Below are 27,869 nucleotides of genomic sequence, written 5' to 3' on the forward strand. Positions count from 1 at the left end.
TGCTTCCCTTAAGTTGAGGGGAGCAGAGCAGGGGCTGGGGCTGGGGCCTAGCCATCACACAGGGTGAGAGGGCAGCAAGCAGAAGCTCCCCACCTCACACGACAGCTCCCCAGGCCTACGCAGTGTCCTGAGCCAAAGCACAGCCACTTCCGGTTTGTTCCTGGTCCTCAGGCTTGTCCCGCTGGCCTGAGAGCATGGCCCCGAGTGTCCCCGGGAGATGTGGCTGTGGGGGTCCAGCAGTGTGCATGAGGCTGCGTACAACGCTTAGGTGCCATCAGGAGCCAGGCAAGAGGCTTAAGCCAGGAGCTGGGTAGGCAATAGGGATTGGTGGGGACTGGGGCGACAGGAGACTCTGCATCCCTCAGAATCCCCATCCGGGTCCTGCTCACTGGTGTCACTGTTGCCTGCATTTTTTTGGCCCTGGGAAGCCAGAAATTCAACTTCGATGGGAACTCACATGATTTTTTGCAGTGGACAACAAATCAGAATTGAGAACCCACACTGATCTGCAGCAAGTGAATCAGACCGGGCCTGCCGGACAAACCTGGCCTGTGGGTGGCTGGAGTGTACCTTGCAGCCTAGAAGAAAGGAAGCAGGTGCCTTCCCTGCAGGGCGCCGTCACGGGGGATAGTTAGTGCCTACCTCCTAGGGCTGTCGTGAATTCAATATCAAAAGATAAAATAAAATAAATGCTGAGTAGACGGCTGGGCAGGGGCACATGTCCCGCAGACGGGAGCTGTCACTGGCCAAACATTCATTTGTTCCTTCCACACTCTCCCAACCCCTGGTTTAAATCGGACCCCATCCTGGGAGCTGGGGGACAGAAGTGAGCAGGACATGCCCGTGCCCCCAGGCACACGGGCGCCGGCTAATAAATGTGCTGAGAGGTGCAAGTGCAGGGCCATACCGGGTCAGAGAAGGGTGTCTCGGGTAGTTGGGGCCAGGGGAGGCCCTTCTCATGAGAATGTCTTATCAGTGCATTCTGACAATACGTCACCTTTTGAGTCTGGCTTCTTTCACCCTAGCAGAATGCCACGGAGAGCCATCCAAGCTGTTGCATGCATCGGTGGTCTGTTCCTTTTCGTTGTTGTATAGTATTCCATCGGATGGATGATGAATCCACCACGATTTCCTCATCCCTTCCTGATTCCATGGGCACGTGAGCTCAGCTGCCCCTGCGAGTAAGGGCGGGAGTTGCCCTGGAGGAGAACACGGTGGTGGCAGACGGGGCTCCGGGTGGTAGAACAGCATATGCCAGAGGCGGCGCCGCCCGGCATTACACGTTGTCAGCCTGGCTGGAGTGCGGGGTGTCGAGAGAGAGGCAGGAGACGAGGTGAGCTAGACTCAGACCTCTCAGGACATTTAGTGCCAGGCTGTGGGACGTGGGCTCATCCTCTGAGGCCCTGGGCGCCTCTGACATTGCATTGCAGGGGTGTGGCGTGGTTGGTGTGGGGTCTAGAAAGTCTGAAGCATCTCTCTTAGGGAGTTGGGGCTTAGTACCTGCTCCTGGTGGAAATGTCTTCCCCCGGGGCGTGAGGACAGAGGAAGTAGCATCTCCAGAGTTGCAGTGAGAAGCACCTCCAGGAGTTCCTCCATTGCCCCTGCGGCTCTCCGAGGGTTCCCTTTGCCAGATAAGATCAAGGGGTCTAGGGCCAGAGGGTTTCACACAAAGGGGGAGGGAGTATGTGTCCCCTGGGGACACCCGGCCCAGGTTGGGCCCTCCCCTAACACTGGCCTGGAGAACAAGCGCCCCCAATCCGCAGCAACGCCCACGGGTGGGTGTGGCCCTCTCGGATTCCGACCCGCACTCGCCGTCTCACCTGACCTCACGGGCCATGCCCCTCGCCTCCCCTTCCTGTCCCGTCTACAGGTGTGATTCTCCTGGATTTTCCCCTTGGCCTCTCCGTCTACTGCATGCTCCTGGCTCACCTACTCACCGGGCCATCCATTCTAGAGCAGGGGTTTTTTGTTCCGCCGGCCCCTTTGCCAGTCAAGTGAAAGCCACGGAATACTACTTCAATTTATTCCACACAGTCGTAAGTGAAAGAAATGCTAGATTTCAGTTAGAGGTCAGAGAAAATAAAGATAAGTTGATTTTTTTTTTCAATTCAATCTGACGGAAGCTTTCCGTGGACCCGTGGATAAGAACCCCTGTTCTGGAGCATCTGCTATGGACCAGGCACAGTGGTAGGTGCTGGGAATGTCAGGTGAGCCAGCCTGCAGGCAGCTCGCATCCAATAGGGGGGCGGGGGGTTGGACAATAGACCAGTGATGATAACAGGTTGGAGAATGTTCCAGTGAGGGGCGGGGCAGGGGGGCACCGTGGCCTCGCCCCGGCCCCTTCTCCTTCAAGGGCGCACGAATGCACAGGCACACACACACACACCACACCCCGTTCCGCCTCCCCAGCCCCAGCCCCTCCTCCTCTGGAAACCCTCCTGTGACGGCTGATGCAGCCTTGGAGCAGCCTGTCTGTCCTCCCCGCCACCACCACCGTGAGCTGACACTTGTCAGAGTGGGAGCTGGATCCCTGCAGATGAGAAGGGCCAGGCCCAGGCACTCCCTGATGACAGCTCGGGCTGCCGCTTGGGGCTCCAGCAAGATGACAGCTGAGCCAGAGAAGCGGGAGAGCGGGGTGTCGCTTCCAGGCTCGCTGTCTGGGCTGGGCTGGTGCTGTCACTCTCGTCCCTGTCCGCCCTGAGCTGCCGTCCGGTGCCCCAGGCGTCCTGCTCCCTGCTGGGGGGAGCCCCTTGGTGGTGCATCTCAGAAAGGTTAGGGGACTCCCTCAGAGGTGCCCACAAGTTTAATCTCAGGGTCACAGCGGCTGGATCTGCCTGATTTTGCGTGTTCCGCACCTGGCACACAGTAGCTGCTCAGGATTTACTGAGCCTTCTTAATGAACGAGAGAGGGAGTGAGTAAATCCCCGTGGAGTGAATATGGCTCCACATGCGCTGGGACGGTTTGAAGTTCTTGTGAATCCCAGGAAAGACCATGCTCTTGAAGCGGATCCATTCCCGTGGGGGTGGGAGCTTTGGAATGCTCCGGGGTGGGTTTGCACCCTTGCTGGAGCCCTTTATAAACAGAGGGCGGAGAGCACAGAGGCACACAGGAAAAACCCTCAGAGACAGCAGGAGAGGCCCCGGGGGGCCCAGGCTGCGGTCGGCGGGGCCCAGGGCACGGGAAGAGTCCCTGAGAAGCTAGGCCCGCAGAGCAGCTCGCCGCTGACCAGTGGGGGCCCTGAGGAGCGGGAGAGCGAGCCTGCGCCTGATCGGCCACAGCGGAGCTCGGGGGAAAGCAAGCCCGGAGGAGAAGGCAGAGACCTGCCCATTTTGTCTTGCCACATGGCAGGGATCCAGGATCTGCCCACAGCCACCCTTCCGTGAAACAGCTTCTTCTCATGCTGCCCTAAGTTGCACATTTCACAGCCTCAACAAATCAGTAAAAGCCAACCATTTCTGGTATTTTGCTTCGGTAGCCTTTAGCAGACTAAAACCCACTCCCATAAAAAACGGACTCTGCCCATCCATGGAAAACTCGTCCCAGGGGAGCAAGTGCTCCGGTGCCTTCTTCCTGGGTCCTCACAGGGAGGCACGTTTTCACTTTTAGCAGGTGTGCCAAATTGCACGCCAGAGCCACGTCAATGATTTCCCGCTCACGTGGGTAGGTTTCTCAGTTTTTCTGTGTTTGTTTCCCTGCTGGTCAACTGGGATAACCATGCTTCCTTGCAGGGGGTTACGGAGGCAAAAGCTAGTGTACCTGGCATAGGCTTTGGCAGGTCAGAGGTTAACCAACCAGGTGCAGCCTTGCTCCTTCTGTCCCTGACATTCGCAAAAGTAACCCCAGCCCTGGGGAGTCGATGTAGCTCAGTGGTTGAGCACCCGCTTCTCATGTACAGGATCTGGGTTCATTCCCCGGTACCTCCCCAAAAATAAATAAAAATAAATAAGAATAGAATAAAATAAAATAAAAATAAAAAGTAGCCCCAGCTCTTGTCCTCAAGAAGCGCAGCAATTCGGGCCGCCCTCGCTTGCCTTCATGCACAGCCACCCCCTCTTGGAGAGGAGGTCGAGCTGGTCTCAACAGTGGAGTTGGTGTTTGCAAGTAAAAGGTGGGGAGGATGTCACTGCACCAAAGGAGATTTTCTGCCTTTGGCACGAAGCAGCCCCGCGGGGCAGGTGTGGGGCGTGGGAGCTGCCAAGGCCAAGTTTGGAGCCAACCCTACAGCCCTGGACGCTACCCCAGCGCTAGGCACAGAGGAAGCAACAATGAAGACGCGCTCCCTGCTCTCATGGAGCCGAAGTCCGGTGCCGGCAGACGGGTGGTTAATGATCTGCCCAATAAACATGGCGATTTGAGATGATGACAGCACAGTCGAGGTAACGACGGGGTGGCCCGGGGCCCGCGTGTGGGCAGGGAGCAGCCCTTTTGAGTTGGCCCAGGGTCGTCCAACAGGGCTACCTCCTACTGATGCCAATGCAGACGGCACTGCACCAGGGACAGGAGGGCGCGGGGAGGCGGCGGCCCCCAGGCCTGTCTCATGCTGGTTCTCAGGTCTGAACCGTCAACCCCTGCCCCACACCCGTGGCCTGGCAAGGGGAGCCCCACGAACTGACCCGGCGCCCTTCTCACACAAATGATCAGGGAGGAACTGTGCCTCCAGGAATTCTACCCCGCTCTGCTTGGCTCTGGATTCCCCTTGGGGAGAAGGGTCCTGGGGCTGCAGGCACTTCTGCAGTGCACGCACCCGTTTTCTCATCTGTCCAGTCTCCTGCTCAGCGCCTGCGCATGCCTGCTCTGGGCCAGCCCGGGGGACCCAGAGCTCGTTAGCACAGTGCCCTGCTCCCGACAGCAGGGTCTTGCCAGGGAGCTGAACCATTTCCCGCAGATCCTCCTGATGCAGAAAACGGAAATCATTTCCCACTCCGTTCGAGGCGGATGGTAGAAATCACGCTAAATGAATTCACCTTCCGCGAGGGGTATTTTCCCAGCAGACATTTCCCGGTGAGACTGACTGGCACGTATGGGATCTCACCAAAGCACCTTCATTCTGACCCAAGATCTGAAATCCCCATGAGCCTCTCACCCGCACAGAGAGACGGGATGCCAAGCTGACAGATCGCAGACCCTCTGCTCAAGTTTCCTCGTCTCTTCTGGATCAGCGCCTGCCCTGCCAGGGTCTCTCCCTTCTAACACACTGTGAAGGGGGCGCCTGTAAGGCTGGTGGGGGGAGCTGGCCAGAGTCCTCGCCGTTCTCGCCGTGATGGGGTGGTCAGCTGTGACCCCAGGCTCTTTATCTGGGTGCCAACCCGGGCCCAGTCCTGGGTTCCTGGATCCCACACACAACACCCCTGGTCTGGGGGGAACAGCCACCTCAGGGTCGTTCATCTCCACAAGACCCTTCTCTCATTTCTAACCTGCTCCATCCTAGAATTTGTACTCTACTCTTGTGATATGTCACCTCAAGTTCCAAATGGGAACCTGTGGCAGTTTGATATTGTTTATGAATTCCAAAAATAGGTACTGGGTTATGTTTGTAAACTGGTCTGCTCCTCTGGGCATATTAGAGTATATTGGATTCAGAGGTTTCACTTCTACTTGATTAAATCATGATTAAGGCTTTCATTGGGCCACATCAGTAGGACGTTAAGTCCCTGCCTCCTTGGTGGGTGGAGACTCACAGAGAAAATGATGTGGCAGAGGAGTTAGCAGGAGTTCAGGATGCTGGAGCCCCAGGAAGAAAACACAGAGGAGAAGAACACGGAGGAGAAGAGACGGCTCCATGACACGGCAGAGGCCCCGGGGAGGGAGAGAGCCTGAGAGTCCACAGCTGCTCTTGTGGAGAGAACAGAGCAGCTGAGCCTGGAAAGAAGCAAGCCCCCAGAGAGAGACGAGACTTTCCTAGCCTACAGCTGAGACTGGAAGAAGTTGAGACCACAGAGTCTTTAGAGGAAGAGGAAGAGGAGGGCTGAAATCTTGCAGACGTCGGCAGCCATCTTGCTCCAACACGTGGCAACAGACTTTGGCGAGGGAAGTAACGTATGCTTTTTGGCCTGGTAACTGTAAGCTCCTACCCCATATAAATACCCTTTGTAAAGACCAACAGATTCCTGGCACTTTGCATCAGCACCCCTTTGGCTGACTAATACGGAACCAAAGCACAGAACTCTTGTGGTCTATCTGTTTGACCCAAAAAGTGGCATAGGGAGCAGCAGCAGATGTGGGGGTATAACCACCAGGAGATGAGCTCCCTCTGTTTGCCGCCCCCTCCTCTCCAAAGTGGTATTTTCCTGGTCTCTTTCCTTCAGTCAAATGGTGATAGAGCCGCAGAAGAACATCATTTCCAGGGGGAAAATGAAAAACAAAGTTTTCAGATGACACAGTAGAGCCCGATAGGATGTGGGTCCCAGGAGCTCGGGGGGCTGAGTCGTGCCAAGTAGGTGCTGGGATTGCTGGGCTGAGGATGCCAGGGGTGGCGTGAGCTCTCGCCGCGGGGTTCCCCTCCCCACCACGCCTCCCGGAGCCCCGGCTGCGAGCAGAACCTGCTGGAGCTCCCTGGTCAGCGAGAGCCGGCGGGCTCAGCCGAGCGCCAGGGCAGCTGCCAACGAGAATCAGCGTCCCTTCCTTCCCTCGCCTCCTTCCCCGTCAGTGGCTCGCAGCTGCCGAGAGGCCTCCGGGGAAAACCAGGCCCTGGCCGGCGGCCTCAGCCGCGTCCTTCCCTGTTCTGCATCATTAGCCCTTTCTGAAGAGCTGTCGGGTGTGGCGGGTGGGAAGGTCAGACCTCGACGTGGGGGTGCCAGGGCGACCTCCAGGCTGGGGACCCGTGCACCAGTGTGCCCGATGAGCAGCAGAACGGGTGCAGACCCGTTCCCGGCCAGGAGCGGGAGCCAGCGTGGGCCCAGGGGGCCGGGTCCACGTGGCCCAATGTTTGGGATCCCAGAGAAAGAGTTCGTGGCATTTGGACCCTCCTGTAATCTGCTGACAATTTTATGGAGCTTGTGCTAAGCACCAGGGATTTGGCTAGATGCTTTAAATATCTCGTTGCAACTCTCAGGGGCAAACACTGTTACCACCTCTGTTTCACAGCCAGGAAACTGAGGCCCCCAGAGATGCAGTAACTTGCCCCAAGTCACATGGCAGGATGGGGCAGAGTCCCCCACCCCCTACTATCTGACCCCTGCCCTTGCTTTGCTACCTCCTAAATTCAGGAGAGGCTGGCGGCAGCTTCTTGCTGTCCTTTGCACCAGTGTGGGTTGTTTTTTTTTCCTTAAAGGCAACTTTGTTCTTTCAGTGTCCCTGCTGCAGTGTTTCATTCATTTGCCCAGTAGATATGCGTTGAGCCTCCACTGGATTCTGGGCATCCACCCACTTGCTGGGGTGGGTGGAGAAACCCTGCTCCCCAGCCTGGGGGACTTGCAGAGATAACCCCAGGGTGCTGCGCCTGTTTTGCCCCCCACTGGAGGTGGAGGAGTCTGCTGGCTGGAGAAGTCAAGGCGAGCCTCCTGGGGGCGCATTCTGGGACCTGGTCTTGAAGAAGGGGCTGCCACCATCTCCCTGTTTCTCTGTAGGGTGTGACCTTCGTAATTCACCCTCTGCCCACTGAGTTGCATGCCAGCTTGATATTTTGAATTGTGATGAGGATCCTGCTCGTTTTTGCATTGCCTACGAAGTATTTGCTAAGAAACCAGAGTGCAGAGGAGCTCTGCCAAGGGAATGCCTGTTCCGGTGAGAGAACCAGACTCCCGGAGCAAGCCCCGTTTATGCACCAAGAGATGAACACAGATCAGTACATTCCCCAAAGGGAGGCCAACAGAGCGCCATGCCGTCAGCTGCAGGCTGCACCCCCTTTTCACATGCCCCCAGCATGGCAGCCCAAGCCCCTCCTCTGGGGCCACGGAGAGAAAGAGTCTTCTAAAACAGGTTCTTTCCTCCCCATGCACTTGAAAGACCAATTTTGGAGACACCAGCGTTTCAAAGAGAGAAAGGGTTTGTTTGTTTTTCACAAGCAGAAGAGAACGGTCCAAAAACCACCCAAAAACTGCCTCCTGGAACTGCAGTAAACCTGATCATTTATAATATCCAGGCTTAACAGTTTATGCTAATGAGAAATTGGGGTGGAGCTGGCTCAGGCTCCTTCATTAATAAACATTAAGGGGCTGAACAGGATGGGGCGTGGGTACAAAACTGGGGTGAGTCACAGTTACTATCATCCCAAGGCAATCCTTATCGGAGATCAAGGCATCAGGGACAGAGGGATTCCAGAGCAAGGGTCAGTCACAAGGGTTTTCTATGTGGATTTCCAACGGGAGGGTGGAGTGGTTACCAGTTCAGTAGAAATGACTAAATACAAAGATGAGGTCCCTGTAGAATAGTCATCATAATAGCAGGTAGAAATGACCATATGCGAGGGTAAGCTCCATCTGGAATAATCATCACATTGGCAGGTTTTGAGTTGAAAATGGCCATATACAAAGGGTGAAGTCAGTCTAGCCAGTTTCAGTGATTTCAGATATCAATCTTTGGCTATTTCATAATATACTGGAAGTAAAAAGGCATCTATGAAATGACTCAGTATTCCTAATTACTTGTTAACTCTTAACCCTGAGTCCCTTTCTCCCCAGTTATTTTGGGGGTTGCTAGACAGTCACAAGCTGGGCTGTGGGGCACCTCCAGGGACTTCCAGCAGGTTAGAAGCCTCAGCTGCTCTCCCCACACAATGGCCTGGCGTGGAAATTGCCTCAAGCTCAGGTCAGCTGGTAACTCCACTGAAGATTGGGGTTAGGGAATGGAAATTGCAACCAGCAGCTTTGCTTCCGAGCTGGGGGATCCAAGATCCATGTCTGACCCCAGCTTGCCGCCCTGCGGCCCGGAGAAAGTCACCTCTGCCCAGCCTCCCAGGGCTCTGCCACCAAGAAGGCAAACTTTTATATAATCATGCACAGCCTTGCCCTTCCTTATTGTCTATTCCAGAACAGAAACTTGGCTGCATCTTTGCATAAGCAAAAGGCGCATGACGATGTATTTCCCCCAAAACAGGAGGGCCCCGTGGCCTTTTTTTTTTTTTTTTTTACAAACAGAAGATGGTTGCGGCTTTGAACATTTTCCCCTAAGGTTTAAAGATTCCAGGATCAATTTCTCAGACGGAGCTCAAGGTCACGTCTCTGGGCTTCCCCTCCCCCTGCAGTCTGGACAGACGAGGGCAGCTCCTCCCCAGCACATCCGCGTCTCATTAGGGTTTGAAGGAGGGCTGGGATGGGCTGGTGGAGACATCCGGGGTCTTTGCTGGAACCCTAAGTAATTCCAGGGCATCAGAGGGGCCACTGCTGGGTTACACACGCTGCCCATTTCCTGCGATTTCACCTTCTCCCAAATCATTCACTCATTCATTCATTCATTCATTCATTCAAATCTTCACTGAGCACCTACTCTGAGTTAGACCCTGCTAGAAATACGGCTGTGGGCAATGCAGAGCAGTGCCTCCTGCATCAAGTTGGTAGGCTAACTGGGAGACAGGCATCAAGCAAACAAATCACTAATTCAGGGTGGTAATAAGTGGGGTGCAAGGAATAAAACGGGGTGGTGCTCCAGAGGGCGCAGGGGTGGACCTGGGGGAGCAGGAGCTTTTAGAGGGTGCTTGGTGTGCACTTTGAGGAGGACACAGCTATGCTAGCAGTTGTGCTGGTGAAGAGCATGGGGCGCTGGGGATGTGGCAAGTGCAAAGGCCCTGGGGTGGAGATAAGCTCCCTGGTCAAGGAGCAGCCAAGGCCAGCAGCTGGACCCACGGGCAAGGCCAAAGGCAACCTGAAAAGATGCGGAAGGACTCTTGGCCTTAGGGTCATGGTGAGGCACTTTGATTTTATTCCAAGTGCAGTGGGACAGCTTTGGGGAGGGGGGCACATTTAAGCAGCGGAGGAACTGCCTCGCCTCTCTGAAACATATTTACTACTACGGTTTTCTACTCGAAGTGTTCTTCAGCTATCTAAAGAATGTGGGGGCTGGAGAGGGACCTCGGGAATTCCAGGCACGAGGAATTGCCCAGGCAGCAGGAGAGGGCAGCCACGGTCAGGAGAAGGCTGAGCTGCTGGGACTGGAGGTTTCCTGGAGGGAAGCGGATCACAGAAGGGCCAGCCAGGGCCAGCAGAGAGAGGGCCCCGAGCGCCATGCCGAGGGGCCGGGCCTGGTCCCGAAGGCACCGAGGAGCCATTGAGGGTCTTAGGCAGAGGGAAGAGGAGGTCAGCTTATATCCAATACAATCGAAGGGTATCACACAATTTACAAACATATTCTATACTCCTTTTTGGAATTCATAAATGATATCAAACTGCCACGCCGTGCCTACACGGGACCTCTGGGATCTGGGCAGGGCTGCTGGCACCTAAGTCAACTCTTGGCTCCTCATCTGAACGCGTCCCATAGGGCAGGAGGTCGTTGGACTCAGAGGCTATGGTGACCCCCCTCCCTGCCCCCCCGCACCCCCAAAAAAGCTGGAGCGTCCCTGAAAGGGCGGGGAAAGGCCACCTCTCAGCCAAGTGGAGAGCAAGGTGTGTACTCACCTGCCCCACGAGACACGGGCTCCTGCCGCTTTTATTCCCACAGTCCCCGTGGGGCACCTGGGAGGCCAGGCACCTGGGGAACCCCTGGCCCCTGTTCGCGTGGCTTGGGCTCCTCTGCATGCCATTACTGAGCCGGAGGACACGCCAGGCCTGCAGGTCAGGGGTCCCCTGGCCCTCCAGTGCCCCTGGCGCTCCCGAGGCCTGGCCTCAGAGAGGCTGAATGAAGGTTCCTGAGTGGCGTATCGGTGAGAGTCGCTAATTCAGACCCATCCTGTGGTAGATTGAATGATGAACCCCCAGCCAAGATGGGTGCTTCATCACAATCCATGTCCCCCTGGGCACAGGCCCGTTACAAATGAAGAGGCTCTCTCGAAGGTGTTATTTTTAGTCAAGGTCTGACCAAGCTGAAGGAGGGTGTGTCTCCATCTGGATTATTGGAGGCCTCCTAAAAAAGACTCAACAGTCGCAGAAATGATAAGGGAGATGGCATGGCTGTGAGAGGGGAGTTGGAGGCAAAAGCCGGGGAACCCCAAGGATTGCTGGCAGCCAGCACCAGAAAGCAGCAGATTTCGGGGGAGAAAGTCTAGATTTTGGACTTCTGGCCTCAAAACCATGAGCCAATAAGCTGCCATTGTTTCGGCCAACCTGTTGTGTGATATTTGTTATAGCAGCTCGGGCAAACTAAGACACACCCTGTCCTGGTTTGAGTCGTTTGTGGACCCCAGAAAATTATGTTCTTAAGCTAAACCATTCCTGTGCACAGAAGCCTATTATATGTGGGGCCTTTTGGTTAGATTCAGTAAAGGGGCCCTTTGATTAGATCACTTTTCATCAGATAGTTTTAGGGTCTTTGATGGGACTACATTATATAAGCAGAGAACTGAAAGCAAAAACCCACAAAGACAGCTGCCATTTTTACCCTGCCTTGTGAAAGAGGACTCCTGGATCTGCTACAGCTAAGAGAGAAGCCAGAGGTGAAATCAGTGGAGCAGCCAAAGCTGAAGAGGGGAGGCCCAGGAAGGAATGGCCTTGATTTGGACATTTTTACAGCCTTGGAACCGAAAGCTTTTACCCTAATTTCCCTTTATAAAAGTCAACCCATTGCTGGTATTTTGCTCCCAGCAGCTTTAGCAAACTACAGCACACCCCTTTGAAGAGAGGGAGGGGCACCAGTGTTAACAGCGAGGCTGGGGCCGAAGTCAAACCTGTCTGTGGGACCTCTTCTGAGACCAGGGCCTGGTAAAACCGTGCAATGCTGTGCCCCCCATGTGGGACGGCAGAGGTTTCGTAGGGGAGCAAAAGGTGAGAAACATGCATGCTTACGAGCTGGGGAGTGGTTGGAAGCTGACCTTGGTGGCTGGTGCTGACCTGGGCCCCTGATTTAGTCTGCTCAAAGCTGCCAAAAGCAATATAACAAATGGCCTGGCTTTTACAATGGGGATTTATTAGGTTGCAAGCTTACAAACCTGAGGCTGAGAAAATGTCCAAGTCAAGGCATCATCAGGCGATACTGTCTGCCCGAAGACCGGCACGTGGAGGCGTCTGCTGGCCTCTCCCTTCTCTTCCCGGGTTTGTTGCTTCAGCTTCCGGCTCCCTGTGTCCTGGGTTCAGTTGATTTCACTTCCTTGCTGTCACTGCTTTCTCTCTCTGCTCCTGTGGCTTTTCTCCTGTGTGTCTCTGTGTTCCTCCTATTCATAAAGGACTCCAGTAAAAGGATTAAGACCTACCCTGACTCACACCCTACTGAAGTAGCCTCATCGACAGAAAGTCCCACCTACGATAGGCTCACACCCACAGAAATGGATTCACCCTGAGGACATGATCTTTTCTGGCGCCCGCAAAAGCCTCCAGTTACCACAGCCCCCAGCTCTTTGCTGGGAGTACCCCCTAATGTGCCCCCTCTAGCTCCTCAGCAGCCCTTCAAGGCCCAGTGGACTTCAGAAGTGGCTGGGATTTTGAAGGGCAAAGTCAAGGACTCCTGGTCCAGCAGATAGAAGCTGGCTGCCAGTCCCAAAGGCTGGGCTCTGCAGGTCCAGAGAACCACATCTACCGCCTGACACGCTGGGGCTGCAGCCCCCTCATCTCTACCACCAGCAGGAGCCTGGAAGGAGCCAAAACAGCCCCACTGTCTCGCCAAGTTGGGGTTTCCAGGGTGTCCTGAAGTGGGAAATGGGGTCAGGCCACGCCCAGCGTTCTCTTTGAGAAAGACACCCAGACCTCCCACCGGAGATGAGAGCAGTTGTCCTCAGCCCCATTGGGCAGGCCAGGAGAGAATGGAAGGATTCCGTGCTCAGAAACCTCTGCTTGCCCATCCCTCCCGTGCCGCTGGTGACCTGGCCTCCTGGCCTCCAAGGGCTGTGGGGAGGATAAAATGAAATCATTTGGGAAACTCAGCCACAGAAACTTTCCTAATAAAACATGGCAGGTCTCCTGCACTTCAGAGATACTGTGCCTGTAAGTTCAGTACCCTGAGAGAGAGAAGGGGGACAGAGTCCCCTCAAGGTTCACCCCCCAACCAGCCCTGTCCAGGACACCCATCTCTCACCCCACCCAACACAGCGCCAAGGAGGATTGCCTCCATTTGGAGGGCTGGGTGGGCCAGGGAGCTGGGTGGCCCAAGGCTGTGTGGGAGGTGGCAGCCACCCGCCCCCGTTCCTATCCCCATCACTCCTCAGTGTGTCCCCTCCTCTCCACTCATCCCTGATCTTGACTCCACTGGATTCCTTTGATCTATTTTCCATCAAGAACCCAAAGTCATCTTGAAACAACACAATGCCATTATCCTCTTCTCCCCACTCCATGTCTTCCCACTGCAAGTTGGAATCCGTCCCCCGATGGGCTCTGACTTCAGCTGCTGTCTCCCACCACCCCTCCCGGAACTCCCCCTACCCCCTGCCCTCTCTTCTTGGAATCCACCTCCCTGCTTCTGTGCCCAGGGCTTTCTTTATTATTAATTTTTTAATAATTTGTATTGTGGTTGCCTATAGACAACTTATATCTCCCATTTTCCCCAGTTTCAAGTATACACTTCTGTGCTGTTCATTGCATTCCACAACGTGGTGCTGCCATCACCACCATCCAGGACCAGAACTTTTCCGTTCCCCAGACAGAAACCCTCCACCTGCCCTTGCCTCTGCCTGGAGCACCATCTCAGATCTCTGATAAGGTGCCATGTCCTTGGGGGGGATCCCCCCGCCAGCCCCCACAAGGGCAGTTTCGGCATATGATGGCCTCCTAATTCCCTGCTCTTGCCTTCTGTGGCCCATGCTGAGTGGTCTTGTTATTCCTGAGTGTCCCTGAGCTCTTTGTGGGTTCCCTGCTGAGTCCCCAGGGCCTCGGGCTGTGGAAAAGCCTAGAATGGGCCAGGGCCAGGTGCCCCCCTGCCCCAGGCAATTCTGGCTTCTGTGGATTGGCCCGGCTTGAAAACTTCCCCCAAAGAACCTATGAAGGAATTGCCTCTGCTGAGGCGAGAGAGGTGGGGTTTGACATGTGTGGGGTTCTAATTTACATGCCAACGCTCAAATGTGGGGAAAAATGGAGCTTTCTTTCATTTTTATACCTGATGGCACCCTCACCCCTGGCACTCAATCCCAGGCTAGAGGGACAAACACTGGCCTGAAAGAGGTAGGTCAGGCTCTTTCTGTTTCAAAGGGTGAATCATCAGTCAGTTCAAAGATTAGACCACAGGATAAAGGCTTCCAAGGTAGTGTAGGCTGGCTTTTACAATGGGGGTTTATTAACTTTTAGCTTGCAGTTCTGAGGCTGTGAAAATGTCCAAATCAAGGCATCCTTAGGCGATGCTTTCTACCTGGGCTGCACCTGTGGGCAATCAGACACATGGAAGATTTCGCTGGTCTGGCTTTCTCCTTCATGCTCCATTGCTTTCAGCTTCTGGCTGCTCCTTCTGTGACTTTCTCTCCCCCGGGTTCCATTGATTTCAGCTTCTTGCTCTCATGGCTTTCTCTCTCTGCTCCTGTGGGTTCCTCTCTGAGTTCTTCTGTCTTTTCTCTCTTCTCTGTTGCTCCGTATACATTCCATTTATAAAGGACTCCAGTAGGAGGATTAAGACCCACCTTGGAGGAAACGGACTTGGCCCAGTGGTTAGGGCGTCCGTCTACCACATGGGAGGTCCGCGGTTCAAACCCCAGGCCTCCTTGACCTGTGTGGAGCTGGTCCATGCGCAGTGCTGATGCGCGCGAGGAGTGCCGTGCCACGCAGGGGTGTCCCCCGCGTAGGGGAGCCCCACATGCAAGGAGTGTGCCCCGTAAGGAGAGCCGCCCAGCGCGAAAGAAAGTGCAGCCTGCCCAGGAATGGCGCTGCCCACACTTCCCATGCTGCTGACGACAACAGAAGTGGACAAAAGAAACAAGACGCAGCAAATAGACACAGAGAACAGACAACTGGGGTGGGGGGAGAGAAATACATAAATAAATCTTTAAAAAAAAAAAAAAGACCCACCTTGGGTCACACCTTACTGGTTGGGGGTTGTATTAGGGTTTTCTAGGGAAATGGAATCAACAGGAGATATCTGTCAATAGAATGAGATTTTATAAAGTTCTTTCATGTGGCTATGGGGATGCACAAGTCCAGATTCCACAGGCAGGCTACAAACCAGGGGCTCTGAGTAAAGTCCAGTGAAGGTCCTTGAGGAGTTTCTGGCAGATGGTGGCTGTCCAAAGACGAGTTGCGAAATCCTCTCTGAATGCAGGAATCACTTCCCCTTTTAAGACATTCAACTGATTGGATGACACGTCACTCATTGCTGATGGCACCCTCCATGGTTGATTGTGGATGTAATCAGCCATCTATGCAGTAAACTCGCTGATGACTAAAGGCCATAAATGTCCTTGTATTACAGTTAGCCCAGTGCTTGCTTGACCACACAACTGGGCACAGCTACCTGGCCGAGTTGACGCTTTAGCCTAAGCATCACAAGGGTAGAGGGTGAAGCCCATCCGCTGGCCCCTTGCATTTCTCTCCCATCTCCTCTCCCCTGCTCCCTCCAGCAAGAGCCAGCCCTTCCTCATGCTACCACCTTCTTCATTTTGACACTAGGACTTTCAGTCAAACCCCAGGAGCCAACTTGGCTAGGCTTTGCTCATGGTACATAAAACGATCCTTAGGGGACTTTAAAAAAAACCATTCTCTTTTAAGAAGAACTGGCTTTTAAGGCTGTGTTCTCACTGTAGACCAAAAAATGTAGTTTGATCCTCAGAGCTGGGAAAGGACACCTTGTTTGCAGGGGTGCATACTCCATCCCTAAGATCTCATGGGGAGCTTGCAAAGCAATACAATTTCCTGGCAATGAAAATGGCACCATTTGGCCCTGCCCGCATCAAGGTGGCAGAGCTCCCCAGAGAAGCATTGAACAGCTAGCAAGAACTGGCAGAAACCTTTTTCTGAAAGCACCAAAAAATACTTAAAGGACTGCAGTAATAGGGTGAGCACCAAATCAAGAAAAAGGCCGCTTGAAAGCGACGGGCTCTCGTGGTGCTGGCCCCTCCCCATCCCTGCACCCACCTGGCACAGAGCCAGCCTAAGCTCCTGGCGCAGGTCCCTGCTCCTGGTTCCAGAAAGAGCAGAGTCATGGCCGTGCACATCCTGGAAGCATGTGGGTCTGGCCCGGTCTGTCTGCTGGTGGCCTGAGGGACCCACCAGCCCAGAACCTGCCCTGTGTGGAGAAGGCAGCTTTCACAGAGTTCCAGGGTGTGCTCTGGAAGAGCAGTGAGGTGGCTGCCTGGGGCGGGGGCTGCTGGCTGTGGGACCTCCAGCACAGTCCTAGGACCATGAAGAAACTGATTCCCAGGCAAGAGCGGACATTTGGAATCTTGTAAATGGGAATTCCTGGTGCCACACACACATGCTCAAGACAAGATGCAGCCACAGAGTTGGGGGGCCCCTCCACTTTGGCCTGTAGCTATTCTCTAAACTACAATGTGGATAAGCTTTGAAGGGAGCACTTGTATAAAGACTGGGAAAGTTGTTTTCCTTTTTCATTGTTTTATTCTTGTTAGCGCCTAAAATTCCAGGAAAGCTCTGTCATAACACTAACTGGATACAAGCTCAAAGAAAAGATGGCTCAGAGTCTAAATTCTAGCAGTAACATATGAAAGTATCAAAATGTCCAGGTTTCAGCAAAAGGTTACAAAACATACAAGGAAACAGGAACTTTTTTGTCAAATACCAGGCGATGGGTTGGCTTAAACAATAGAAATCGATGGACTCATGGTTTCAGGGGAGAGTAGAAGTTCAAAATCAAGGTAGCAGGGCAGCAGACCTGGCCCAGTGGTTAGGGCGTCCGTCTACCACATGGGAGGTCTGCGGTTCAAACCCCTGGCCTCCTTGACCCATGTGCAGCTGGCCCATGCGCAGTGCTGATGCACGCAAAGAGTGCCCTGCCCTGCAGGGGTGTCCCCCGCGTAGGGGAGCCCCACGCGCAAGGAGTGCGCCCATAAGGAGAGCCGCCCAGAGCAAAAGAAAGTGCAGCCTGCCCAGGAATGGTGCCGCCCACACGGAGAGCTGACACAGCAAGATGATGCAACAAAAAGGAACATAGATTCCCGTGCCGCTGACGACAACAGAAGTGGACAAAGAAGACGACGCAGCAAATAGACACAGAGTACAGACAACCGGGGTGGGCAGGGCGGGGAGAGAAATAAATAAATCTTTTTAAAAAATCAAGGGAGCAGCCAAGCTTCCTTTCTCTTGGAGCCTGTCATGTTCCAGCATTCTTCCTCACATGGCCACCTCTCTTCTTGCTCTTCGGATTTTGGATACTTCTGGCTTCCACTGACTCCTCCTGCTTCTCCTGACTGACTGTGGCTGAACCTCCTTTGCTTGAAGGTCCACCCTGATCTAGTTTGGCCTCCTCTAAGTAGGATCTTCCAAGATCTTACTCACAAGGAGTCCACAACCTAAGTCATGATGACAGCCTCAAAGGTCCTCTTTACGAATGGTTTCACCCGCACAGGGCCAAGGTTAGGACTTGAACCTGTCTTTTGTGGGGAACACGATTCAGTCCCCAGCACTTGGATTTCAGAGTGCTTGGGGAGGCAGTTTGGCCGTGTCTGCGCTCACGGAGGGCAGTCAGTAGCAATGGTACTTTGCCTGCTCCTGGAAGAGAACCTTGGCCATTTTGTGCCTCTCCAGTGTACGGGGACCTGGAGGGATTTCTTCTCTCCATGAGCCTTTCCATGGACTGCTGCTCTGTCCTGGGTGCTGGGCATACAAGGGGGGACTAGAAAGGTGATGGCAGAGTTCACGACCCAATGTGAGACACAGAGCTGGAGAAGTAATGCGCCGCTCGTGCTTGATACGGAGGTGACATGGTCTTCCAGAAGGACGTGCCTGCCAGGCTGGATGAGTAGGACTCGGTCAGCCTAGGAAGGAGGGGACGTGAAGGGGCTTCTCCAGACAGGGGAGCAGGAGTGCTGGTGGGAAGGGGCCTCGGTCAGCCCCTAGCCCAGGCACGGCCTTCCCTGTGTTTCTGTAAGATCACTGTGGAGTGGACCGTGGACGAGAGTGAGAGCACATCGCCTTTTTTGTACTAGGGACCCTCTCTTAGTTTGCCAACGGGCTGCCCATGCAAAGTACCAGATATGGGTTGGCTTTTCTAATGGGAAGTTTTTTAGGGTAAAACTTACAGTTCCAAGGCTGGGAAATGTCTAAATCAAGGCACCATCAGAGGTGCTTTTTCGCCAAAGCCAGCTACCGTGGACCCTGGCCTCCTGCCCGGTGACGATCAGGCTGAGGGCGGAACTCGTCTCCTCAGCCTTGAGCTGCTCTGTGGACCTGCCCCTGGGGCCCTCTTTCCGAGCCTCTGTGCTCTGCTGGCGTCAGCCTCTGGGCCCTCTCTCAACCTCTTGGGGCTTCTCTGTTCTCCTGCAGTCCTCTCTCTCACATGGCAGGATCAATTATGGCAGTTTCCTTTCTCTCTTTGTGTGCCCCTCTCTCTGTGTCCCCATTTATATCAGATCCAGCAAGAGGGCGGAGACTCAGCATGAGTCACACCTCACTGATGTAGCCCAGTCAAAAGGGTCTCACACCCACAGGAATGGATTCGTTGAGAAACAGAATATTCTTCTTTTGGTGATTCATAGAAGAACTTCAAATCATCACAGACCCCTTAGCCCATAGACAGCTGCTCCAAATAGTAAAGCACACAGGAATAAAATATTGATAAAATACAAAGGAAGCCAAGTACAGTTACAAAGCATAAAACAGGGAATGCAGTGTTGGTGAGTACTACCTGGTCGTTATTAGCACATTAAAAACAATATATAGTGGTGAGTCTGAAAGCAAACAAACAAAACACTGCAATTTCCATGTTGCGATAAGCCCGGAAACCTCCAGAAATGACTGTGGTGCGACTTCTACCCTCTGTTGCCTTTGCTCACGCTTGAGGGAAATAGTGTATTTCACTTAGAGGCTGGAGCCAATAAAGGAATATTTTCCAATCCAATTTCAGGGTCCAGGGCTGGAGTGTGGGGGCCCCTGAGGAAGACACTGAAGTAATCTGGGGAGGGATGGTGGTGGCTGCAGAGGGGGGAGGCGGCCCAGAGAGAACAGCGGGTGTGGATTCAAGAGCTGGTTCCAAGATGGGGTGGATGGTGGTGATACTGATAGAGGGTGTGAGCAAGAGGGAGGAGTCTGGTCTGGGGGCTGGTTGGGTGGTGAAACCATTTGCAAAGCCCAAGGCTGGTTCTTGGGACTGCTGGTTCCTGCTGACACCTCCCTGGTTGTCTTGCAGGTCAACGAAATCTATCATGATGAGTCCTTGGGGGCCCACATCAACGTCGTCTTGGTGCGGATAATCCTGCTCAGCTACGGGAAGGTGAGTGAGCGCAGCGGGCCGGGCAGGTGCTTTCCAGGTTACTCCAGAGTCTCTACCCTTGGCCGTGGCAGCAGGGACCCTGCCCCACCTACTGTGGAATGGGGGACTAGAGCGAGGCATGGACCTCCTTTGGAAGGGTTTGTGCTTACCAAATTGCTGCTTTCCCCTGCACCCCTAGGGTTCCTATAGGAAATGAGAAACTTGTGAGCCACCGTATTAGTCAACCAGTGTAAAGTACCAGAACTCTGTTGGCTCTTATAAAGAGTATTTATTTGGGGATAGAAGCTTACACTTACCAGGCCCTAAAGTGTCCAACTCAAGGTACCATAACAGATATTTTCTTACCAAAGTCTGTTGTCGTGTGCTGATGCAGGACGGTGGGCAACATCTGTAAGGGTTCCCGGTTGTCCAAGCTTCTTCCGATCTCAGCTGTAGCCTGGGATAAGTCTCATTTCTCTTCCTGGGGCTCATTTCTTTCTAGGCTCAGCTGTTCACTTCTTTTCACAAAGTCAGCTGTAGACTATTGGGCTCCTCTTTCTTCCCAGGGCCATGTCTGTGGAACCCTCTCTCTTCCTGTGTATCTGCTTCTGTGCATCTACTTCCTGTAAGAGTGTTTTATCAGCCCAAGGGAGCTGGGACTTGACACTGAGTCGGGCTCTGATGATGTGGTTGAATCAAACCCCGAATCTTAAGATAATCTAATCAGACATCTCAGCTGAATCTAATACAATCAAAGGGGACCATGCCCAGAGGAACAGGCCAGTTTACAAACATAATCTTTCTTTTTGGAATTCATGAATAATATCAAACTGCCACAGCCACCCCTATGTATTTGTCAGGGTTTTCTAGAGAAGCAGAAATGACAGGAGATAGCTGTAAATATTAGGAGATTTTTCTAAAAATTGACTCACACATCTGTGGAGATGTGCAAGTCCAAATTCCATTGGGCAGGCTGCAAGTCAGGAACTCCAATGAAGGGCTCTGATGAATTCCCCAGGAGAAGTTGGCTGGCTGAAGAACAGATGGGAATTCTCTCTTCTGACTGCTGAAATCATCACTTCTCCTTTTAAGGCCTTCAACTGATTGGAAGACATCTCTCATTGCTTAAGGCAGTCTTCTCCGTTGATTGTAGATGCAATTAGCCATAGATGCAGTCAACTCACTGGTGATTTAAGTACACAGAATGTCCTCACAGTAACAGTTAGGCCAGTGCTTGTGTGACCAAACAGTTGGGCACCATTACCTGGCCAAGCTGACACATGAACCTAACCAACACACCCTATATTCTTACTTCGCTTTCTCCCTCTCCCTTCCCTTCACCTCATGCCCTCCCCTCTTCTCATGCCTCTTAGCTTCTGCGTTCACAGGTCCCTCTAGACCTTTCTGCCTTTTCTTCCTGTCAACCTTAGAATCATCTTTCCCGGCAGCACATAGGTCTCTGAAAGCCACTCAGCCTAAAGAGTGGTTGTGAGGTAGGAAGGAGCCCATGGGTACCAGTCCGCATGACTGAGTGAGCACCTGGACCAATGTTGGACACACTACAGGTATTGTATTAGTCAGGGTTCTCCAGAGAAACAGAACTGATCAGAGATTTATATGTACGTATAAAGAGATTTAATATAGGAATTGGCTCACATGACCATGACTTGAGGATGGCCATGTCTGGATTCCATAGAGAAGGCTGCAAGCTGGAAACTTTGATAAATTGATTCTGAAATCTGGCATCGCCCAAATCCATAGGGCAGTACGTAGGCAGGAGACTCCAATGAAGGTGAAGTTGAGTTCCCCAGAAGAAGCTGACTGACTCAAGTAGAGGCATGAGTTATTCTTTCAGCCTTTTGAAATCCTCAGTGCAAGCTTTTAAGACTTCCGACCGATTGCATCAGGAGGCTCCCTCATCATTGATAAGGGTAATCTCCTTTATTGACTGTAGAGGCAATCAGCATAGATGCAATCAACTGACCATCCATGTAAATCTATCTATGAAATAACCTTTGCAGGGGAAACGGATTTGGCCCAGTGGTTAGGGCGTCCGTCTACCACATGGGAGGTCTGCGGTTCAAACCCCGGGCCTCCTTGACCCGTGTGGAGCTGGCCCATGCGCAGTGCTGATGCGCGCAAGGAGTGCCGCGCCACGCAGGGGCGTCCCCCGTGTAGGGGCGCCCCTGCGTAGGGGCATCCCCCGCGTAGGGGCATCCCCCGCGTAGGGGCGTCCCCCGCGCAAGGAGTGCACCCCACACACAAGGAGTGCGCCCTGCACACAAGGAGTGCACCCCGCAAGGAGTGCACCCCGTAAGGAGAGCCGCCCAGTGTGAAAGAAAGTGCAGCCTGCCCAGGAATGGCGCCGCCCACACTTCCGCTGCTTCAGCAAATAGACACAGAGAACAGACAACCGGGGGAGGGGGGAGGGGAATTAAATAAATAAATAAATCTTTAAAAAAAAAAAGAAATAACCTTTGCAGTAACGATCAGGCCAGTGCTTGCTTGACCAAACAGCTGGACACTGTAATCTGGCCAAGTTGACACATGAAATTAACCACCACAGGCACTGACCCATTTAACCCCGAGAACATGACATGGTTGCCATGACAGTCCTGTTTCACAGGTAGGGGCACTGAGGCTTAAAGTGATTCGGAATTTGCTTGAGCTGAAGCGGCCAGTGTCATCTGGCTCCTCAGGAGTTGGACTTCTCACTCAGACTAAATCCCAGAGTCCATGGTCTGACTACACTCAGATGCACAGAAAATCAAATTGTACTCGGGATGCATAGAAAATCAAATTGTACTTAGATCAAACACAGCAGGCATAGTAATTATGTAAAGGTTTTGCTAAACTCCTTTACTAAACGACAAAGAATCTCGGTCCCTAAAAATTAAATAAAACTGCACACAACTCACAAGAAACACAATGACAGTGAAGGACTTGGGTGGTGGAATGAATTCCAGGTAAAGTAGAATTTGAGCCTACTCTATTTACACATGTAAAGCATATCACTTTAAAGTGACTAATGGCAGCCCCACGGGGATATCAATTGTGGGTCTTTATATACACGGAGTAGAGCATATAATATATATAAACAAATCATTAGGACAAAGGAGAAACTGGCAAAACATAATTGCAGATGTATTTAAAACCTTTTTCAAAGCCTTTACCAGATGAAAGTTTAAAAAGCCTAGAAGTTTTGAGCAACATAATGATTACAACTAAATTAGTAGTTATATCATTTTTTATTTGCTCTCCAGCAAGATGTGCCTTCTTTTTGAGGAATCCTAGGACGTTTAAAAATTACAAAAGTATTTTAGGTCGTAAAGAACATTTCACTGAACTTCATATAACAAAAACTGTTCACACCATGTGCTCTGTGCCATGGCCATAAAACCAGAGGGGAAATGCATCAAGCTAAAAATTCCAACCTATTTAGAACTTTTTTAAAACTTACTAAAAACGAGATCATTAGAATGGCAATTGCAGACAATTTGGAATAATGAGAATGAGAGTGCTACCTATCAAAATCTATAGATGTGGTGAAAGCTAGAGCCAGAGGCAAATTTGCAGGTGCTTTCCACGGTTACATATGATAGAATGAAAACAACTCAACCCTCTATTCAACTCATTAAGTTAGAACAAATTTCTTTCAACAAGAAGAACATAAACCTAAGGAAAGCAAAAATAGGGAGATAGTTCTGAAAAAAAAAAAAGCAGAAATCAGTAAATTAGAAAATGGAAGGAAGCAGTAGAATCCATCAATGAAAGAGCCTTAGGGAAAAAACTCTGGCATATTTAATCTAGAAAGAAGAAAGGAAACATAAACTAAAAGCTTAGAATTTCCAGGAGGATTACCTTATCCGAAGAGAAATGATTCAGGGCAATCAGTTGCATTTGGAGGCTGTATTAGTCAAGGTTCTCCAGAGAAACTGTAAATATAAAATAAGAATCTATAGAACTTATTTTATATATATATATATGGAGAGAGAGAGAGAGTTATTATAAGGAATTATCTCTTGCAACCATGGGAGCTGACAAGTCCAAATGTGATATGGCAGGCTGGAAGCTGAAACTCCAGCATGGGTGTTGCAGAGGTCCCCAGTCCAAATTCCCCAAGAGAAGCTGGCTGGCTGGGAATTCCAGCAAGAGATAAGACTGAGTGTGAGTTGACCTCTGAAATCCTAGTTCTGGCTTTTAAGACCTCCAACTGATTGGATGAGGAGACTAACTCCCCAGCATGCTGAGGGCAAGCTCCTTTGTTGATTGTATCTATAATCAACTGATTGTAGATGCAAACCCATCTATGAAATACCCTCACAGCAACAAGCAGGCCAGTGGTGGACCAAACAACTGGACACTGTAACCTAGCCAATTTGTCACATGAAGCTAACCATTCTGGAGGCTATCGAGTGATCTCTTCTTGGAGCTATTGCCATGTCTCTGCCACCTTGGATGCCCAGTGGCAATTGAAGGAGGAATTGACGTGAGGTGAACACAGCTATGAAGTGAGAAGAAGGTTCACTGAGCCCTTTATCCAAACTTTTTGGGGATGGACTAGAGATCCAGATGTGGAAGAGGTGCTGTTGGCTGTGGACTCTAGCCCAGCAGTCTAGTTCCTCTGCTTCATCCACAAGGGGAGTCTTGGAATGCCCCTCGTAGAAGCTCCTTTTTGACCCCCCTAGAGTAGCCCATCAAGATGGTCCCTCTCTTCTTTTTTCTCATTTCTTCCCCTCCCCCAGGCTGGGTCCTTTCACCCTTTCCCACTCTCTTCCATTCCTGGCCTGGGACCATACCATTAGGTTGCTCTTTGTCTTAGGAAACTTCAGGCCTCTGTCGTGAAGGATGGGCAATTACATCCTCTATATCTATCTCTTTGTCTCTCACTCACTCTTCCTACTGCTGGGGAAGAAAAATGGGAAACTTTGGGTTCTAGGGGAAGAAAGGGCAGAAAAGCCATTGACTGATCTGGGCACCAAGTGGCAGCTTGTTTTTTTCCTCCCTAGTTGCTCCCAATCCGCTTAAAGAGAAAATTTGGAAATTATATAGGGTTAAATTCTTTTCAATTTTATTGGGCAAAAAAAAGTATTCCTTTCCTGGTCTTGGTTACTCAAAACAACAAAGCCTCCTCTATTCTTTTTTTTTTTCAATTTTTTAATTTTTATTTTTCAAAAGATATTTAGATTACATAAATGTTACATAAAAAATATAAGGGATTCCCATATGCCCCACCCCCCACACCACCCACATTTTACCCACATTAACATCCTTCATTAGTGTGGTACATTCATTGCAATTGATGAACATATTTTTGAGCATTGCCACTAAGAATGATTATAGTTTACTTTGGAGTTTACCCTCTCTCCCACACAATTCTGTAGGTTATAGCAAGATATATAATGGCCAGTATCTATCATTGCAATGTCATTCAAGATAATTTCCAAATCCCAAAAGTGCCCCTTCTCCCTGACCTCAGAACCTCCGGTGGCTATTGCCTCCATATAAATGATACAATTTCTTCCATTGCTAGAATCACAATAAGTCTATAAAGTAGAATACCAGTAAGTTCACTCTAGTCCATAGTTGATTCCCCAATTCCTGAAAATTCTGGGGTGGTGATACCCACTCCACCTCCAATTGAAAGGGGACTTCAATCCCGTATGGCCGATGGATGGGACTCTCCTGCTTGCAGTTGTAGACTCTCTCGGTTCCTTGGTATAGTGGTTGTCCATCATCACATCCTTGTTAGTTGTCCTGGTTGAGTCCAGTGAACTGGAGCTGCAACTCCTTTGAGGCTCAGGGATCAGCTGTCACATGGACAGACCAAAGATTCAAGTCTCTTGGATGTACACTTACCAACTCCAGCATGAACTATAGGTTCAAATAGAAGGAACTGAAGGGAGAGCCATGTGTAAGGAAACCACAACTGAGTGCAACTCTGTCACACTGGGGAGCACAAACTCCAAAGTAGGGCCCACTGGCAAGGTGTCAAACTCCTGAGCATTCTGCCCTGACCATAGTGCCTGGGTGACTCCAGGAGCCACACTATTTGGGATAGTATCTACTTTGGCTGTCTATGAGATCCTGCTGAGACGTGCATAAGCATAACCTCTGGGATGACCTCCTGGCTCACTTTGAAGGCTCTTAGCCATATAAACTCATTTGTCTTTACCCTTTTTCCCTTTTGGCCAAGGTCTTTTTCCAGTTGCATTGCTAGTTAGTAATCCCTTGATGCCAGGAAGGCTTATTCCTAGGAGTCATGTCCCACACTGGGGGGAAGTTATTACATTTATATGCTGAATTCGGCTTAGAGAGAGACCACATTTGAGCAATAAAAAGGCTTATATAATAGACTAAATTTCAGTTTCATGAGTAAAAGTTCATAAAAGCACAGTCATCAATATCAAGGGCCCATTAATGGACCATCCTTTTTCACTAGCCATTGCCTCTGTACTTGGGGGACTCTTGCTGTTTCATTAATGGCAGAGCTCCCCAGAATGGGAGTAATTGGATATTCCTTTGGTATTGTGTGAATCTCCACCCACCATGAAAATGCCCCATGAACATTTGAATGCATTTATATGCCTTATATGTATGCCCAGGTGAACCTCCTCCCTTGTATCCCCCATCACTGATACCCCACACAAATGGTCCTCCCCTACCACAGTTGTAACCCTTCTGTGATCCAAAACTTCTTAAAAAATGAAGCCATAAAATAGCCAAATACAATTAATAAGAAAGTGAAATAATAATGATAGTTTTAAAAATAAGAAATAAAATACAGAAAAAATTAGAAGATTAAAAAAATTTTAAATTTGAGATAATAAAAAATAATGAAAAAATATTTTTAAAAAGTGTTCTTGATGTTTTGCCTTCTTTTTTTTTTTTTAGATTTTGTTTTTTTTTTTATTTACTTAATTCCCCTCCCCTCCCCCGGTTGTCTGTTCTCTGTGTCTATTTGCTGCGTCTTGTTTCTTTGTCCGCTTCTGTTGTTAGCGGCACGGGAAGTGTGGGCGGCGCCATTCCTGGGCAGGCTGCTCCCTCCTTCGCGCTGGGCGGCTCTCCTTATGGGTGCACTCCTTGCACGTGGGGCTCCCCTACGCGGGGGACACCCCTGCGTGGCAGGGCATTCCTTGCGCGCATCAGCACTGCGCATGGGCCAGCTCCACACGGGTCAAGGAGGCCCGGGGCTTGAACCGTGGGCCTCCCATGTGGTAGACGGACACCCTAACCACTGGGCCAAAGTCCGTTTCCCTGTTTTGCCTTCTTTATCCTTAACTGTTGCAGGTAGTTAGAAGGACTGTGTGATTGCAGTAAAAGCATTTACAGAAGAAAGACAAAACCTGACAGTGATAATTTGAGGAACTCCATGTCAGGGACCTGAAGATCCTGGTGCAATTGAGGGTTTCCTGGGAAAATGTAAATATTTCAAAGCAGATTTTAAAAAATAGGCAACACTGTGAGCCCTATAAACATGGAAGAAACTCAAGTTCTGCACACTTTTCAAAGTTACCCGAAAAGTATCTCTAAAAATAGAGTCAGGTAATCAGTTTTGGGCACTGCATTCTTGCATTCCTTTTTATTTGCAAGGAATTATTGAGGAAGGATTTTGCTGCATAGACTATTTTGGAATATATATATAGATATACATATGAATTGAAATTCACCCAGTTGATTTTTATAGCCAATAACGTCCCTACACTCGAAACCACCCAAGGTAGGCTATCCAAGCAAAGTACAGCCCTGTTTTGCTTCTAAAAATAGATGTGAAAATCCTAAGGCAATAAGAGTTTAATTCAAAAAGGCATCAAGAGAAACTCCCATTAAGGTAAAATAGGAGGGTGGAGATTGTTTAAATACAGGAGATTCCGTCTCATCATTCATCCCATCGATTTGCCCATTGATAAAACTCATCATCTTGCATATACTCTTTGAAGGGCTTCATGTGTGAGGGGCTTTTCTGGATGCTAGGAATATTCATTGACATGGTCCCCATCCTCTTGGGACCACTTCTAGAGGGGAGATGTGGGCAAATAAGCAATTATAATAGAACATCTCAAGGGTTTCGATGGAGGCAACGTGGGGCGGCCTGACCCTTGTCTAAGAGACCAGGGAAAACCAATGGAGAAAGTAACCATTCAGCTGAGAACCAAAGCTAAGTTCCAGCGAGCCACAAGATGTGCGCAAAAGGCAAAAGTATCCCACAAAAGAATGTCAGAGGGTGGAAGGGAAGAAAGAGCAGGATGTGTTAGAGGTGCAGAGAGCCTTTGAGTTTGACTGGAGGGGAGAAGCAGCAGAATGTGATGCGCAAGCAGCCAGGAGGAGCGGATCATGGAGAGTCCTGGGGGTCCGTCCCATCAAGGGGTTTGGCTTTCTCATGAGGGCAGAGGGAGCACCCCGACAGCTTTGAGCAGGAGAGGGGCATGATCCCATTTGCATTTCCGAGAAGACCCTGAACTCCTGGGTGCACACCGACTGGCAGTGACCACCAGTCCAGGGAGGA

General features: G+C 51.1%; 1 protein-coding gene across 1 annotated transcript in view; it reads left to right on the forward strand.

Annotated features, from left to right (window-relative positions):
- ADAMTS2 (ADAM metallopeptidase with thrombospondin type 1 motif 2) overlaps positions 1 to 27,869 on the forward strand; it is a 294,248-nt gene that overhangs the window by 174,289 nt on the left and 92,090 nt on the right. Inside the window, exon 5 of the mRNA XM_058283377.2 lies at positions 19,301 to 19,384. Coding sequence (XP_058139360.1) covers positions 19,301 to 19,384 — 84 coding nt within the window. The remainder of the gene's footprint in view (positions 1 to 19,300; positions 19,385 to 27,869) is intronic.

The sequence above is a fragment of the Dasypus novemcinctus genome, chromosome 2 (genome assembly GCF_030445035.2).
Source record: "Dasypus novemcinctus isolate mDasNov1 chromosome 2, mDasNov1.1.hap2, whole genome shotgun sequence".
Taxonomy (NCBI): Eukaryota; Metazoa; Chordata; class Mammalia; order Cingulata; family Dasypodidae; genus Dasypus; species Dasypus novemcinctus.